This window comes from Vitis vinifera, chromosome 5 (genome assembly GCF_030704535.1).
Source record: "Vitis vinifera cultivar Pinot Noir 40024 chromosome 5, ASM3070453v1".
Taxonomy (NCBI): domain Eukaryota; kingdom Viridiplantae; phylum Streptophyta; class Magnoliopsida; order Vitales; family Vitaceae; genus Vitis; species Vitis vinifera.
The window spans coordinates 11280117-11298220 of record NC_081809.1 but is presented as its reverse complement, the minus strand read 5'-3'; the positions used below and the strand labels follow the sequence as shown (position 1 = coordinate 11298220).

Genomic DNA, 18104 nt, shown 5'->3' with positions numbered 1-18104 from the left:
TGAAATATTACATTTGGGTGTGGGGGGAAGGTTTGCCTTTTCTACATCAATCCAACTATTTTTTAATGTGAAAGTCACAGACCTCTATTAACTTTTAGTTAGCAGCCTACTTTGACGTGGATTTCCAACAAGAATCTAATAAATCTCTTAGAAAGATGATAGAATTTTCCCATCAATATCTATAACAAATAATATTATCAAAATACTTAAGTTGACGGAAAAAAATTAAGTATAAATGATTAATTAAAAAGGAAAGCAATATTACTTAGTCTTAATTAGGGATTTCTCATCATCATAGGTGCCGCGCACAAATATTTGTGGAAACAAAAACTGAAAACAACACCTTCCATGAAATTTCATTTCAAAATATTAGAATTCCTTACCTCGATTCCATCCACCCAGTCAACGAGACCTCTGCTACCCACCGCCTCTTCTTCAACACCTTCCCCACCATCTTCTCTGCATCCCTTAATGCAGTCTCCAACACAAAGGGAATGGAGAAAGGATCTTCCCCAACCAAAAGGTAAAATATGTGTGAGTTTCTCTTAGAATTTATATACAAAGAAATTTCTCAAAGAGGGCTTTATATACGTTTTTCTTTTCTTTTACGACTGCAGATGAAGCTTTTCAGCTGAACCTCCCTCCCAGCTTGGATTTTTGTTCATGGTGAAGAGGTCTGGAGCCAATAGTCATTGAGCATCCAAGGACCCTCCAAACTCCCTTGTAATTTTGGTTCAAGCCATCCAAAAATGGCTTCTTCCAGCACCCATAGAGCCTCTTCTTCGACTACTTCTATTTCTCGTAATTATGATGTGTTCTTGAGTTTTAGAGGTGGCGATACTCGCAGAAATTTCACTGATCATCTATATACCACATTGACTGCATCTGGAATTCAAACTTTCAGAGATGATGAAGAACTTGAGAAAGGAGGAGATATTGCATCTGATCTCTTGAGAGCTATAGAAGAATCGAGGTTTTTTATTATTATTTTCTCAAAAAATTATGCTTACTCCAGATGGTGTTTAAATGAACTCGTAAAGATCATTGAACGCAAGAGCCAAAAGGAATCAGTGGTTCTACCAATTTTCTACCATGTGGATCCATCTGATGTACGAAACCAAAGGGGGAGTTTCGGAGACGCACTTGCCTACCATGAAAGAGATGCAAATCAAGAAAAGAAGGAGATGATACAAAAGTGGAGGATTGCCTTGAGAAAAGCAGCTAATCTATCTGGATGCCATGTGAATGACCAGTAAGTATGAAATTGTCAACAAAATCTGACTTTCATTTTTCCCTTGTGTTGGTCCAAAAATACAAGTATCAAAATTTAACCCTTTTATAATTTTCTCTAAAGCAAATCATATTTAAGTTCCCAACCAACAAGCAAATCATGAAATTCTCCACATTCACTTGTTTCCTGATTCCTCTATGGAAATGCAAAATTAATTGGCAGGCTAAAAACAGAGTCTTTGCAACATTGGTAAGTATTGGTAAGTTAATAAAACCTAAAGACAAGTGAAATTGAGGAATCATAAGCAAGTTGTTTGTGAAATCAAAGTTGAAAGAAGGCATTAGCTTGTTCATAGAGGAGTCCTACACAATGCTCTAACAGTAAGAGTATTGAAATTTTGCAACTTGGCACATTTTTAGTAGTTTGATACTTACAAATTTTAAAGCTTAAATATGTAAGTAAATTGGCTTCACCCCTTTCTTTTTCATTCCATTGCTACTAATTCAGTAATATTGGACACGGCCATACAAGACTAAATTTATTTTAAATTTATTATATTTTGCAACTCATTCTAACTCATCATTGTACTTAATTTATATGATTGGCAGGTATGAGACCGAGGTTGTCAAGGAAATTGTTGATACAATCATTAGAAGATTAAACCATCAACCTTTAAGTGTGGGAAAGAACATAGTTGGAATTGGTGTTCATTTGGAAAAATTGAAATCGTTGATGAACACTGAGTTAAATATGGTTAGTGTCGTAGGGATATATGGAATTGGTGGGGTTGGCAAGACTACTATCGCCAAGGCTATTTATAATGAGATCTCACATCAATATGATGGTAGTAGCTTTCTTATAAATATCAAAGAGAGATCCAAAGGTGATATACTTCAGTTACAGCAAGAACTTCTTCATGGTATCCTAAGGGGAAAAAATTTTAAAATAAACAATGTTGATGAAGGAATTAGTATGATAAAGAGGTGTCTAAGCTCCAATAGAGTTCTTGTTATTTTTGATGATGTGGATGAGTTGAAACAACTAGAATATTTGGCTGAAGAGAAGGATTGGTTTCGGGCAAAAAGTACAATCATCATTACATCTAGAGACAAACATGTACTTGCTCAATATGGAGCGGATATACGATATGAGGTTTCAAAATTAAACAAGGAAGAAGCTATTGAGCTCTTTAGTTTGTGGGCCTTTAAACAAAATCGTCCCCAAGAAGTTTATAAAAATCTCTCATACAATATCATAGATTATGCTAATGGCCTTCCGTTAGCACTTAAAGTTTTAGGTGCTTCTCTTTTTGGAAAGAAAATAAGTAATTGGGAAAGTGCACTGTGTAAGCTAAAAATAATGCCCCACATGGAAATTCACAATGTACTTAGAATAAGTTTTGATGGACTCGATGATATAGACAAGGGGATATTTTTGGATGTTGCATGCTTTTTCAAAGGAGATGATAGAGATTTTGTTTCAAGAATATTGGGCCCTCATGCAAAGCACGCAATAACAACTCTAGATGATAGATGTCTCATAACTGTTTCAAAAAACATGCTAGATATGCATGATTTAATACAACAAATGGGTTGGGAGATTATTCGTCAAGAATGTCCGGAAGACCCTGGAAGAAGGAGTAGATTATGCGATTCTAATGCCTATCATGTGCTAACAGGAAATAAGGTAAGAGTCAAATGCATGAACTTGTTTATACGTGTGTATGCAAGCTTCATTACTATTATTATTTTTTTCAGAAATTAGCCGTGTGTATAACTCAATTAAGCCTAATGCATCTTTTGTTTCACCTACTCATCTTATATTTTTCAGGGGACACGAGCAATTGAAGGACTATTCTTAGATAGATGTAAATTTAATCCATCAGAGCTTACTACAGAATCTTTCAAAGAGATGAATAGACTTAGACTGCTCAAAATCCATAACCCTCGTAGAAAGCTATTTCTTAAAGACCACCTTCCAAGGGACTTTGAATTCTATTCCTATGAGTTAGCATATCTGCATTGGGATGGATACCCTTTAGAATCTTTGCCAATGAATTTTCATGCAAAGAACCTTGTTGAACTCTCATTAAGGGACAGCAATATAAAGCAAGTTTGGAGGGGCAATAAGGTATTGTTATTATTATTTAGTTACAGTTTAATTTTATATTAATTTTTAACGTGTAAATTTATCTATTGAAAAAAATTATTTTGTTACAGCTTCATGACAAGTTGAGGGTTATTGATCTCAGTCACTCTGTCCATCTCATAAGAATCCCAGACTTCTCAAGTGTGCCAAACTTGGAGATTCTAACTCTAGAAGGTTGTACAACGGTACTTAAAAGTTTGGTGCAGCAGTATTATAATTACTAAAACTAACTTGGTTTTTCTTTTTCCCTTGAATCTGGCAGGGTGTGTAAACCTGGAGCTTCTTCCAAGAGGCATTTACAAGTGGAAACACCTTCAAACTTTGTCTTGCAATGGCTGTTCAAAGCTAGAGAGATTTCCAGAAATCAAAGGCGATATGAGAGAGCTAAGGGTGCTTGATTTGAGTGGAACAGCTATAATGGACTTACCATCATCAATTACACATCTAAATGGTCTTCAAACTCTCCTACTTCAAGAGTGTTTAAAGCTCCACCAAATCCCTAATCATATTTGCCATTTATCATCATTGAAAGAATTGGACCTAGGTCACTGCAACATAATGGAAGGAGGAATTCCTAGTGATATTTGCCATTTATCATCATTACAGAAACTAAATCTGGAACAGGGTCATTTTAGTAGCATACCTACTACCATCAATCAGCTTTCCAGGCTGGAAGTCCTTAACCTTAGTCACTGCAACAATCTTGAACAAATTCCAGAGCTTCCATCACGTCTACGGCTTTTAGATGCACATGGTTCAAATCGCACTTCATCAAGAGCCCTGTTTTTGCCATTGCATTCTCTGGTCAATTGCTTCAGTTGGGCACAGGTATGATTTTCATGTCACACACTAGTTATATATGCAGACTCTATATTTACATGGTGCTTTGGTGCAGGGTTTGAAACGCACTAGTTTTAGTGATTCTTCCTACCGTGGCAAGGGAACTTGCATTGTTCTTCCCAGAACTGATGGAATTCCAGAATGGATTATGGATCGGACAAAAAGATATTTTACAGAAACAGAGCTCCCTCAGAATTGGCACCAAAATAATGAGTTTTTGGGATTTGCTCTATGTTGTGTTTATGTTCCATTTGCTTACGAATCTGAGGACATACCTGAAAAGGAATCTGCACACGGGTCCAAGAATGAATCAGCTAATAAATCTGAGGATGAATCTGCTCATACATGGGAGAATGAAACAGACGATAAATCTGTGGCTGAATCTTTTCGTAAGAATGAACATAAACATACACATCCTTGTCGTCTTAGCTGTTGTTTGGATGTGGCTGGTGATGGAGTTGAATTGGTAGATCGTTCCTTCTTTCAATCCAATTGTTTTTGCTATAAAAAAGACAAGGACGAAGATAATGAGAGTGTATCAGGTCAGACGTGGGTGATTTGCTATCCCAAGGCAGTTATTCCGGAAAGGTTTTGCTCTGATCAACGGACTTTCATTGGGTTTTCCTTTTTCGACTTTTACATTAATTCTGAGAAAGTCTTGAAAGTAAAGGAGTGTGGAGTCCGCCTTATATACTCCCAAGACCTTCAACAAAGCCATGAGGATGCAGATATTAGAATATGCAGGGCATGCCAACGGGATGGGACACCTCGGCGGAAGTGCTGTTTTAAGGGCAGTGATATGAATGAAGTACCCATTATCGAGAATCCCTTGGAACTTGATAGTTTATGTCTGCGGGATTGCAGAAATCTTACGAGTCTGCCCAGTAGCATTTTTGGTTTCAAATCCCTTGCAACTCTCTCCTGCTCTGGCTGTTCACAACTAGAGAGCTTTCCAGAAATCCTGCAAGATATGGAGAGCTTGAGAAAGCTTTATTTAAATGGAACCGCCATAAAAGAGATACCATCATCAATTCAACGTCTAAGAGGGCTTCAATATTTGCTTCTGAGAAACTGCAAAAACCTTGTGAATCTTCCTGAGAGTATTTGTAATTTGACATCTTTTAAAACTCTCGTTGTCAGTCGCTGTCCAAACTTCAACAAATTGCCAGACAACTTGGGGAGACTGCAATCTTTAGAGTATCTTTTTGTTGGGCATTTAGATTCAATGAATTTTCAATTGCCGTCTTTGTCCGGTTTATGCTCCTTGAGGACGTTAAAGCTTCAAGGCTGCAATCTAAGGGAATTTCCCAGTGAAATCTATTACCTATCATCACTGGTAACATTATCTCTGGGGGGGAACCACTTTAGTCGCATACCTGATGGGATCAGTCAACTTTATAACCTAGAAAATCTTTACTTGGGTCACTGCAAGATGCTTCAACATATTCCAGAACTTCCATCAGGTTTATTTTGTCTAGATGCCCATCACTGCACATCCCTGGAAAATTTATCCAGTCGATCAAATCTACTCTGGTCTTCTTTATTCAAATGTTTTAAATCCCAAATTCAGGTATGGTTTTCATATAGCATTTAACCTTTGTTTTCATTGAGACACAAAATTCAGAGGGTAATTTTTGTGCAGGGGCGTGAATTTAGAAAAACTCTCATAACTTTTATTGCTGAAAGTAATGGGATTCCGGAGTGGATAAGCCATCAGAAAAGCGGGTTCAAAATAACAATGAAACTTCCTTGGAGTTGGTATGAAAATGATGACTTCTTGGGCTTTGTTCTGTGCTCTCTTTGTGTTCCACTTGAGATTGAGACCAAAAAACATAGGTGTTTCAACTGTAAATTGAATTTCGATGATGACAGTGCCTATTTTTCCTATCAGTCTTTTCAATTTTGTGAATTCTGCTATGATGAAGATGCATCAAGTCAAGGGTGCTTGATATATTATCCTAAGTCACGTATTCCCAAGAGATATCACTCAAATGAATGGAGAACCTTGAACGCTTTCTTTAATGTCTACTTTGGTGTTAAACCAGTGAAAGTGGCGAGGTGTGGCTTCCACTTTCTATATGCCCACGATTATGAACAGAACAATCTCACAATTGTACAACGTAGAAGTAAGCTGTGACACCAGTTCAGCAGTAGAAGATACTAATACTGATGTGGAGAGAAGCTGTGATGGCACCACCCTGAATAATGATGGTAATGGTGTTGATGCGCAAGACCATGAAATGGACCATATGCACAGATGGCTGGAGCTTCTTTGTTGATGTTGACCAAACATTTACCTCAACTTTTTGGTAATTAAGCCACCCTCCTTTTCTTAGTTTCTATTTTATATGCCTTGCTGATTCCAAGGGGCTGAAATTCCTTCTACAGAATTTTTTGTTTTGTTTTTTTTTTTTTTTTTCAAAACCCATTTTTATTGGGACTCGTTTTAGGGCATTTCGAGGACAAGCTTGATTGTTGTTAATTTTTTTGCAGATTAAACATTTTGTTGGATAAGTTAGTACACACCAACCTCCATCAGTTAAGCCATGGCCGGATGTCCTTATTAATCAAGGCAAGTCAAATACTTCAACCCAGTCTTAGATTTTGATTAAAGTGATGCCAATTTAAACTCACACTCTTGCACTATGCATAATTCTTGGTGTAAAGAGATAGAATCTCCAACCTAGAATGAGCAATCAAATTAGGTGGGAAAGAATATTTCAATTTCAAGTATTTTGTTTTGGAATACTTTAAGATCCATGTTAGTTTTTGTTCCCACATACATCAAATGAGCAAAAATATAAAATTATGACATTGCATTTGTTAACTAAGTTATTACTTTTGAAGCATCAACCATTTTGTGAAACTAGTTTATCATAAAAACTAACATACGTACAATTTAATGTCTCAACCTTGGGTTTGATTGATATCCAAATGAAATATCTCAGGCAATTGAAAGTGAAAGTTGAGATGATTATTCAAGGGCCTAAAGCTCGATTGATCAACCCATACATCCTTATTCATTAAGGCGAGTTAGATATTACAAGCAAATTTCCAATTTTGATTAAACTCTTATCAAGTTGAATTTACACCATTTTTTTTGTTTTTTTGTTTTTTTTTTTCAAATCTAAAAGGGAAAGAGAATGTCAAATTAAGAACAAGCAATCAAATTCAAGAGGAGAAGGTGTTATGAGGTGACATATTCATGCAAAAAAAGAAAGATAAGAAGGTGTTATTTATAGTGAGTGATCTTTGGTAAGGATTAGGTCAAGCGACTTAAGGATCTTAATTTTAGAGTTTTAGAGGGTTGTATTGCAATATTTTGTATTGTTCCAAAATTTTCAAAGGATGAGATTGTCAATGTACTAGTTTAAGTAGACAAATTTGCTCTATAGCTTATTGGTTCAAAACTACTTTACTACCACTAAGTCTTATATTAACACATACAAGTTGGAAACATAAATTGAAGCTAATTATGTTGTTTTGGATTTGGTTAAATAATTACAAATTTAAAAATTGAATTTAATATAAAAAGAAGTGCACAAAACTTAAGAAAGTTAAAAATATCATTTCTTTATTGATTTCCTCCTTTCAACTTTGTTAAACTTTTCATTATATTCTAAGGTTTTTGTTCTTCTAATGAGAAAATTAATTTCATGCCTATTGTTATCAAACAATAAAATGAAAAGAAATGATCATTTCAACATTCCATTTATAAGTGCATTCAAATACAAGAATTGGAATTACCAAATTTATTTTTATTCAAGATCAAATAAGAATGAAAACAAAATGTTTATTCTCATCTCAATTCCCACATACCAAACATTGTCTAAGGTTTCGTTTGGTACATGAAAATAGGAATGGAAATAGAATGAGGATATGGTGAATCCTAATCTCATGTAAGATAAGATAAAGGAATCAAAATCCCAGTGATAATGGAATTTGGTTTCCATAACAATGATTTTTTATTCCTATTCTTATTCCAAAAACAATCCAAACACATTAACTCATTCCCATGCTTTATTCTATGATTTCAAACAATGCCTAAATAGAGATACTTTAGAAGTTACATGATTTGTATAATAGTATACTCTTTTTAACTATATTATATTTGTAATCAAATATTAAAGAAAATGGGGTGAGATTTTTTTTTAAAATAATGATTATTTTCATATAATTTTTATAAGCATTAATTTTATAAATTTTTTTATTATTTTATGTAATTTTTTTTTTGGAATAATTTTCTTTTCATACTTCCAAAAGAATAAATGGGAAAAAGGAGCAAAAAGTGCCTTTTTTAGTTGCTATTATAATATAGCTAGCACTAAACTTTAATGTTCAAAGAAATCTTTAAGTTATAGATATTATTTTGAACTTCAATCATGACACTTATCTTTTGCACTACCGTTATTTATGGTAAGTTCTTCAAGGAGTTGGTTAAATGATTGCTTTCTCAATTTCTTTGAGGGATTTCAATGTATTGAGCAGATAAATTTTGAATTTCATAATTGTAGTAGAAAAGGCATTCATGAAAACTCTAATTTAACTTTGCAAAAATAATTAAAGGATAAATATTTAATATAAAGAAGTAACTTTTTTCTCCATTAATCATCAAATGAAGCATAATTGCGCTTACTTTGTAGTAATGACAAAAGGATAAATATTAAAGAAAAGGAGATAAAAAAACAACTATTATTTTTTTCATGTTACCCGAACATGAGAAATAGTGAGAAAGTTCCTTGGCTTATTAAACTTTAGTAGTAGCTTACCTTCAAAACAATTTCTTACAAAGATCTAAATTTCAAAAAATGATATGAAATATTTTCATGCAATTTTCCTTGGTTTATTAGACTTTGGATGGTAGTGGGCCTTCAAGCAAATTTCTTAGAATGCCTTTGTCATCAAAGTTCAAGACAATCACTAAGAGAGAAGATTAATTGATTGTTGAATGTTGAAAGGAGAACAACAAAAATAAAATGCAAAATATAGTCATCAAAGACCTTTAACTTATAAGAGAAACACTAAAAGTAAGAAGATTGGTTGTTGAATGTTGAAAGGAGAAAAAAAGAAAAAACAAGGATTTTAACTTTGTTGATTTTTGAATGCTACGTCTCCTTTCTAGAAGTTTATAATACTTATTTTAAATAACCATTAATTGGTTTTCCTCCATTTGAAAGAGATTTTTTTTTAAAACAATAGTAGAAACTAAACAATTTTTTAAAAAGAGAGTTTCTATAATATCAAGAGAATGATAGATATATTTACCAATTAAAAATAATATTTTTCTTTAAGAAAAAGTTTCATAGAAACTAACCCATAACATGTAAGTGAATCATTCAAAGGGAGAAAAACAAAGATAAGGAAAAAAATTCCTTATCTTGACAAATTTAATGAAATCCTTTCAAAAAAATAGAAAAAAATCTGTAGACCCCCCCGGAGACAGAGAGTTTTCTTTGGATTTATTTTATTTCTTTTCTTTTTCCTACCTTTTTTCCGGAGCCGCTCGACATGATGGTCAGGGGCTGTTTTTGGGGCAGCAAAAAGGAGACTGATAGGGGAGGCTCTGGGGCGGCAGATGGGATGGGGTACAAAGATGGCTTGGAGAGGAAGCTAAAAAAAAGGAGAAAAGGAAAACAGAGTTTCGGAAAAAAGGAAAGAAGAAAAGAGTGAGCTATCTAGGAGGGAGGCAGAGTTGCTGAACCGGGGGAGACTCATGGTTTTTCTGATTGGTTTTCGCTAAGAAAGAGCACTCCTAGGTATAAGTTTTGTGGGTTTTCTGTTCATTATTTTCTTATCGTATTATTTTTCATGCACTTGTCTCGATCTTTAAGCTTTCATTCACTGCTTGGGTATGTTTGCTATGCTATTATCTCATTTTTGTGATTTTCTTTGGAGGCCATCGAGTACATGGGTTCGTTATGAATCACGTTGATGCTCTTTATCATTCACCTGTATCGGCCCATGGATGATATTTGAAATGAGGCTAGATATATTCATGTTTCACCAGATTCTCACTCCATCGCTGCCCTCAACAACTCACAACTCATTCCCTAGTATCATGCATAGCTTAAGAAAGTCCCCTGTAGCTTTTAGTTAAAGTTTCCAATTCACCGAATCCTCAGTTCAAACCTGATTTGTATCGTCTAGTCCGCTGCGTCACCTATATCTCTCCCATCTCATACCCATGTATATTTGCCACCTTTTCTCTCTCTAACCGCCATACCCATCTCCACGAGGACTCCCCAAGCCGCCCTTCTGCACACATGGGGTCCAAACATGCAAGTCGCCTCCACCATCTTCCTCCTCATACCCGTCATCGCTCCTACCGTCTTCATCAGAGACGCGTTTGTCGGAGGCCTGGGGAGCTTCACAACCTTCCATGCACGCGTGCCGCCCCTCCCCGCTCCTTCTCGCTGCGTGTACCGCGTCGGCGAGGTGCTTGCTCACCTCGCCAGCCACCACCACCCGCCCCGGCCAGGCGAGCACTTGCACCAGCCACCTTGATGGCTGCACCTTCAGGTTGCCGCCGAACCGCCGCCACGGCTCCTCTCTCCATCTTGCCGCCGGTGGTGAAGTCTCTCTCTATGTCAGTACTGGTGGAGATATCCTGAAGGAGTTGCCCAGATGGAGGGGATGTTGTTGGGCTGTGGAGGAACTAGGATGAAGATGAAGCCCAAGGCCCATTTCCAACCCTTAGCCCCTTTTCAAAGCCCAAGGTCCATTCCTAAAGGCCCAAATCTGCATATCCTTTATCCTAAACCCCTCTCTAAAGCCCTTTAGTTCCTTTTATTCATTCTTTTTTATTTCATGCACACGTACACTATATTATTCACTTATATGCTTATTCATTTATCCAAATTCCATATTCTCAATATCAAGTTCTCAATATTAAGTTGTTATTATTACTATTATTATTATTATTTCAATTTTCCAGTGTTTAACTTTCAAAATCCATATTCTCATAGTTTAATTGTCCAAAGTTCTTTTTTTAAATCTAATTTTTAAAGTTTCCATTTTAGAATAATTTTTTTTTTAATTTCCAAAGTTAATTGTCAAGATTCAAAATTTTAATCTAGTTGCCAAAGCTCCAATCTTTAAAACCTAGTTTTCAAAAACTTCAACTATCATTCTTATTAATATTATTCCATTTAGTTACTTCAAAATATCTTTCCTTATGCAATTCCAATTTTCCAACCTTTAAATTCAATTTCCGATTTGAAGAAATTCCAAAATTCTCGTTCATTCATTTAATCATTATATTCGTTATTATTATTGTATTTATTTATTTCAAGTTTTCCTTCTTTAAACAATCTTAATTCTCTGACTTCCGAATTTGATCCCAATTTCCGAAATTTTAATTCTCACATCCATTTATTTAATCACCATTATTTATTCACTTGCTTATCTTTAAAATTCAATCTTTAAACTACTCCTCGAAATTCCGATTTCTAAATTTAAACTCCAATTTCCGAAATTTTAATTCTCAATATCAAAATTTAATTCTCCATTATTATTTTATTTATTTATTCATTTTTAAAATTCAACCTTTTAAGAATCTTCAAAATTCCATTTTCTAAATTAAATTCCAATTTCCAAAATTTTAATTCTTACATCAATTTATTTAATCATCATTATTTTATTTATTTATTTATTTGTTCATTTTTTAAAAATTCAACCTTTTAAGAATCTTCAAAATTCCTTTTTCTAAATTAAATTCCAATTTCCAAAATTTTAATTCTTACATCAATTTATTTAATCATCATTATTTTATTTATTTATTTATTTGTTCATTTTTTAAAAATTCAACCTTTAATAATCTCTCAAAATTCCGTTTTCCAAATTAAATTCCAATTTCCGAAATTTTAATTCTTACATCAATTTATTTAATCGTCATTATTTTATTTATTTATTTATTTGTTCGTTTTTAAAATTCAACCTTTAATAATCTCTCAAAATTCTGATTTCTAAATTTAAACTCCAATTTCTGAAATTTTAATTCTCACATCAATTTATTTAATCGTCATTATTTCATTTATTTATTTATTTATTTTTAAAATTCAATCTTCAAACAATTCCTCAAAATCCCGATTTCTAAATTTAAATTCCACTTTCCGAAATTTTAAATTCTCACATCAATTTATTTAAATCATCATTATTTTATTTATTTATTTGAAATTCTATCATCAAGCAATTCCTTAAAATCCCGATTTCCAAACTCAATTTCCTAATTTCCGGAATTCTAATTTCCTTATTTATTTATTCAATCATTATTCTTGTTATTTATTTATTTATTTAAAATTCTATCATCAAGCAATTCCTCAAAATCCCGATTTTCAAACTCAATTTCCTAATTTCCGGAATTCTAATTTCCATATGTATTTATTCAATCATTATTTTTGTTATTATTATTATTATTATTGTTTATTTATTTATTTAAAATTCCATCATTAAGTAATTCTTCAAAATCCCGATTTCTAAATTCAATTTCTAATTTCCGGAATTCCAATTTCCATATTTATTTATTTAATCTTTATTATTTTCATTATTATTATTATTTCATTTGTTTATTCTAAAATTCAATTTTAAACAATTCATTAAAATTTCCAACTTCCGATTTTAATTTCTAATTCTGAAAATTCTAATATTCACATTAATCTATTTAATTATTATTATTTTAGTTATTTATTTTGAAATTCCATTTTAAACATTCTTCAAAATTCCAATTTCTGAACTTAATTTCCGATTTCCAAAATTCTAATTTCTTTCAAATTTAATATCCAAAATCCCAATTCTTAAATTTAATTTTTCAAGACTCCAATCTTCAAATAATTTTCAAGACTCTAATTTCCAAATAAATCTCAAAACCCAGTTTTCTCTCGAATAGTTTTAATTTCACTCCGATTTTTAAATAATGTTCTATTTCTTTTGATTTTTACACAAGCAAGAATGATGAATCTTCATAATTCCGAAATAATGGGATTCGTAGGATTAATTCATGCAATATAAATCGGGTTTTGGTGGGGGCCCAACATATGTGATTCCCTTATGATTGATTGATTGTTTGTTTGATTTAATTGCCATGCATGATCGATTTTATTTCGCTCTATGACATGCTCGAAATTATTCTTTAATTGTGCGCTAACCTCACTTCTTGATAGCGCTTTATGGATCACTGCCCAGGTACGCATCCACACCCGCTTGGGTCATTTTTTGTATGCATGTTTAGATTCCCACATGTGCAGGATCACTCTGAGTATTCATTGATTCCCTCATCAATTGCCATTGATTGCTTCATTTTATTAGTAGAGACCCGACTTTAGGGACTTAGAGGGGTGCTACGGTCTTTACCGTACCTTCCCGATAAGTAACCTGACCCCCGAACCCGATCCGGTTTTTCACAGACCACCTTTTCCAAAGTAAGGAGTCACACTTAGGGTTTTTCTTTCTTATTTTGTTTACCCTTTTAAAAATAAAACAAAAATAAGTGGCGACTCCAAGTCAGTTTTCTTAATCAATAAAAAATCAATTTTTCAAATAAAAATCGAGCTCGCCTTCGAGTGGGAAACGCATGAGCCGAAATGCGGGGTCCACAAAATGGCGACTCCGCTGGGGATTTTTTTTTTAGAGGGTCAAGCTTGAACTTAGAGTGAAGCAAATGTGGCATTTGATTGGACGATCAGTGGATGCTCATCTCTTGATTGCACATTGAGGATTTCTTGATGCATGCTTAGATGTCGTATTCATTTGAGATTTTGACATGTTGGATTATTGATGATTGATCTTATTGCATTGCTCAGCGTATTGATTCTGATTTTGGCATGATTGTTCTGATCACTTCACATGCATACACTCACCATTGTATATCACTCGGCTTGACATATTGATTCTCTAACTTGTATACTATTTTGATCGTCCTTGAGCATGATGTTGGTATCACTATTCATCTTGATTGTCGTATTCTCGCTTATCTTGTGTGTACATGAGTGATATATTCTGCTCTGCCTGACTGTATGATGCATGACTGCCCTCCTCTGCGTGATTGTATGTCGCCTGTCTATGTGGGTAGCACATCTATCCCCTTATCTCCGACCCTCTAGTCTCGGTCATTTCCTTCATTCTGGTTCTCACTTTTGCAAGTGTGGGGCCTTGTGTGTGCTTGTACTCTGACTGAGATAGAGATTAGGAGTAGGGTCTAGCGACGGGCTATATCGATGTACGGGAGCATTCAGGAGGAGGACGACACTTTGATGTCGATTGGAGTTCGATCATTGAAGACCTGTATAGCCCCGAGCTAGGTTTCATGGATAGTCGTGCGACCAGTGTGTTTCCTCTTCTGCTCTAGATTCTTAGGGTTTTCGGATGCACCCACACCATTCACTGTGCACTTTAGTTGACCATTGAGCGTTGAGAGTTTGAGAGGTTTCACCATAGGAAACCCCCTGGGATGTCGAGGTAGTGCATGTGTGGAGGTGATGACCACCTTGCATGGAAGCGCCCCGTCTCTTCGGAGACGTGCAAAGGGTTGCGTACTGTCGGAGGGTACGATCGCTTCTGCTAGGGATCTTTTAAAGTCCACCCATATCTATTTAGAACCACCTTGACCTTGTAGGTTGAGCCGTAGATCCTCTGATTAGGACTCCCTCCCTACACGTGGGTGCATCTGAGGGCCTTCGGCGCCTCTGTGGTCACATTTTGGATTCGACGCTCCCTCTTTAGTCTCCAGTTGAGAATGCACAGAGATCAGTGCTAGTTTTGAGTACGGTCGGACCGTTCATCTTCATTTGGATGCTTTGCTGGTTCCCGTTTAGATTACCTTTTCTTTTGTACATTCTCAGAGCCATATCCTTATTCCGTTCTTCGTGCTTTCTCAGGATCGGACCTTTGTTCTTCATTTGGATATACCTTCGTGGGATAGAGTAGAGGAGGAGTCTTGTCAGGATCGGATTTTGTTCACAGCCTGGATACACCCTCTTGGATCAGAGTTGAGGGTAGATTGATCAGGGTATCGGACCAGTCAGACCAAAGATCAGATCAGAGAGATATGGATTCACAGGTAGTTACCGTCGATCAGTTTGCTGAGGCCATGGCTTCGATTCAGGAGGCTATAGCTAGCCTCGGTCGGAGGATGGATGGGCAGCAGGCCCAGCAGGTCCCGCCCCAGGATGGTGCCCAGTATGACCCTACAGTGCCACCACCTCCTCCACCCAGTCAGTCAGCGCCACAGGCCATGCCGTTCACTCTGCATAGTCAGACCGGGGTTGTCCCGCCTCCCATCACCGTGCCCACCCCGACCTCAGAGGACCCACATGCTCGCATGGATAGGCTTGAGCAGGGTTTGAGGCAGTTGAGGACTTCAGATAGAGCCACTACTTGGGAGGGTTTTGATGGAGTGCCGGTAGCCAGCTTGCCGGCTAAGTTCAGGATGCCTGACATTGAGAGGTATACTGGCATTGGTTGTCCACGCCTCCATCTCCGATTATACAGCACCGTGATGAGGGCTCATGGACTGGACGAGCCTCAGATGATTACTCTTTTCCCACTATCTTTGAGTGGGGCGGCCCAGCGTTGGTTTGCATCTTTGGAGGCCTCGAGGCGCCGCACATGGGACGACTTGGCCCAGGAGTTCCTACGACAGTTTTCGTTTAACACTGTCGTGGATGTATCGAGGAGGGAGCTCGAGGCTTTGAGACAGAGGGCAGAGGAGTCTGTTTCTTCTTTCATTTCCCGCTAGCGCGGGAAGATAGCTGAGATTATCAATAGACCATCAGAGAGGGACCAGATTCAGATGGTTTTGAGGAGCTTGCAGCCGCGGATCGCCAGACATGTGGTAGGGGCCCCGTTCACGGATTTTGGGTCTCTAGTTATGGCTTTGTATGATGTCGAGGACGGCATCTCGAGAGGTTTATGGACAGATTCTTCCCCTAGTGATGTTAAGGGGAAGAAACCATTCGTAGGACAGAGGTCGACAGATGTTAGTGCTATCAGTTTATCCAGTCAGAGGCCTCCTAGGCGTCATCAGCCGATCCCACAGCTCATTGAGACTCATCCGTCTTACGCACCTCAACAGTTCAGGCCACAGGCACCTTGCCCGACTTTCGATCAGACATATCAGGCTCGGCCATTGGCTCTACCTTACTATGCCACTCAGGGCATTGAGAGGCTTCTTGTTTCGTACACGGCCACTGGACAGCCATGCTACGCTGCACAGTTCACTCCGAGGCCCGCACCTTCATACCCTAGGCCTCGAGCTCAGCAGACCTCTGCACCTTTTGCTTTGAGGACGTAGAGACAGTTTTCACAGATAGGCATGCCGTTGAGCCAGGCTCTTCGGAAGCTCATAGAGGCTGGTTTGTTGACTGCACTCGCTCCGAGACCGCCCCCACAGCCTCTACCTCCTCAGTATAGGATGGATTTGCATTGTGCCTATCATCAGGGGCTAGGACATGAGACTGATCGATGCACCGCATTGAGGCACGCCATCCAGGACTTGATTGATCAGGGTTTGGTTCACTTGGGTCAGCCGAGTATAGCCCAAAACCCACTATCGGCCCATTCCACGCATGCAGTTCCTCCACCAGACAGGGGTATTCATTTTCTGGATTTTGCTGATTCTGATGACCATGTTTGCATGATGAGCTGGGATGACATAGATCCAGAGCCCATAGAGTTGGGGGATATTTACGGGATGAGCAGCATGTCTTTGGGGCCTTAGGTGCCCACTCCCTTCGGGTTATTTCCTGAGACAGCCTCAGTACATGCGTCCATTGTCGAGCCTCCGACTTCCACGCGCTATAGTGTTCAGACGCCGTTCGTCTTAGTCCCCGATGTTGAGGAGTTTCAGGCTCCACACAGTGATGATCTTCAGACTCCGGACGTTTAGTATATCCTCTGGGGAGGGAGAGTATTGAGACAGCCACCTCCAGCCGCTGCCGCTAGACCCTTAGGGGGTACATCATCCCAGGAGGAGGTCAGAGTAGAGGATGACGAGATTTTGAGGCAGTTGCAGAGCACTCAGGCTCGTATTTCTATATGGAGCCTTTTAGCGTCCTCCAGTACTCATCGGGATGCACTGACTCGAGCTCTGAGCCAGATTAGAGTTGATACCACGACCACTCCTGAGGGACTCATTCATATGATGACGGTTGGCAGAGCCACTTGTATCGTCTTTTCCGATGACGACTTGCCACCAGAGGGTTTTGGCCACACGCGTCCTCTCTATATATCTGTTGGCTGTTCAGGTCGCCGAGTTCCATCTGTCCTTCTGGACAATGGCTCGACCCTGAATGTATGTCCTCTGGCCACCGCCATCGCTCTTGGGTACGCACCATCCGATTTCGGTCCATCCACTCAGACCGTTCGAGCTTATGACAGCACCCGTAGAGAGGTCATGGGTACACTGGAGATTGAGCTCCTGATAGGTCCGACCACATTTATCACTATCTTTCAGGTTTTGAGGATTCCTACATCCTTTAACCTGCTTTTGGGCCGACCGTGGATTCACCGAGCTGGAGCCATTCCTTCTTCACTTCATCAGAAAGTGAAGTTCATCCATGATGGTCAGGTCGTCGTGGTGCAGTCCGTGGGGGACATGTTCATTGCTGTCGAGCCTGTGCTCGAGATTAGTCACACTGATGACGATATCTTTCTGACTGGATTCACCTTCGCTGAGGTGCAGACCGTGGAGATGGAGGATTTCTGCCGGGATTTTGTGGCCATGTCCTTTGACGAGCATAGGAGCACAGTGGTGCTCGATATTATGCGGAGCATGTCCTATCTACCCGGCATGGGGTTGGGTCGACGTCAGTATGGACCGAGCGAGTTCATCACCATTCCTGATCATGACGTACCATTTGGGCTTGGGTTCATCCCCACCGAGGTTGACTAT

The 18104-nt window shown here is 37.7% G+C and overlaps 1 protein-coding gene across 1 annotated transcript in view; it reads left to right on the top strand.

Moving 5' to 3' along the window:
• The first annotated feature begins 329 nt into the window (after positions 1–329).
• LOC100247669 (disease resistance protein RPV1) overlaps positions 330–18104 on the top strand; it is a 44875-nt gene continuing 27100 nt past the window's right edge. The window contains exons 1-7 of the mRNA XM_059736948.1: positions 330–523; positions 618–1252; positions 1840–2917; positions 3062–3361; positions 3451–3553; positions 3642–4207; positions 4275–5789. Of these exons, the coding sequence (XP_059592931.1) occupies positions 750–1252; positions 1840–2917; positions 3062–3361; positions 3451–3553; positions 3642–4207; positions 4275–5789 (4065 nt within the window). The 5' untranslated portion in view covers positions 330–523; positions 618–749. The remainder of the gene's footprint in view (positions 524–617; positions 1253–1839; positions 2918–3061; positions 3362–3450; positions 3554–3641; positions 4208–4274; positions 5790–18104) is intronic.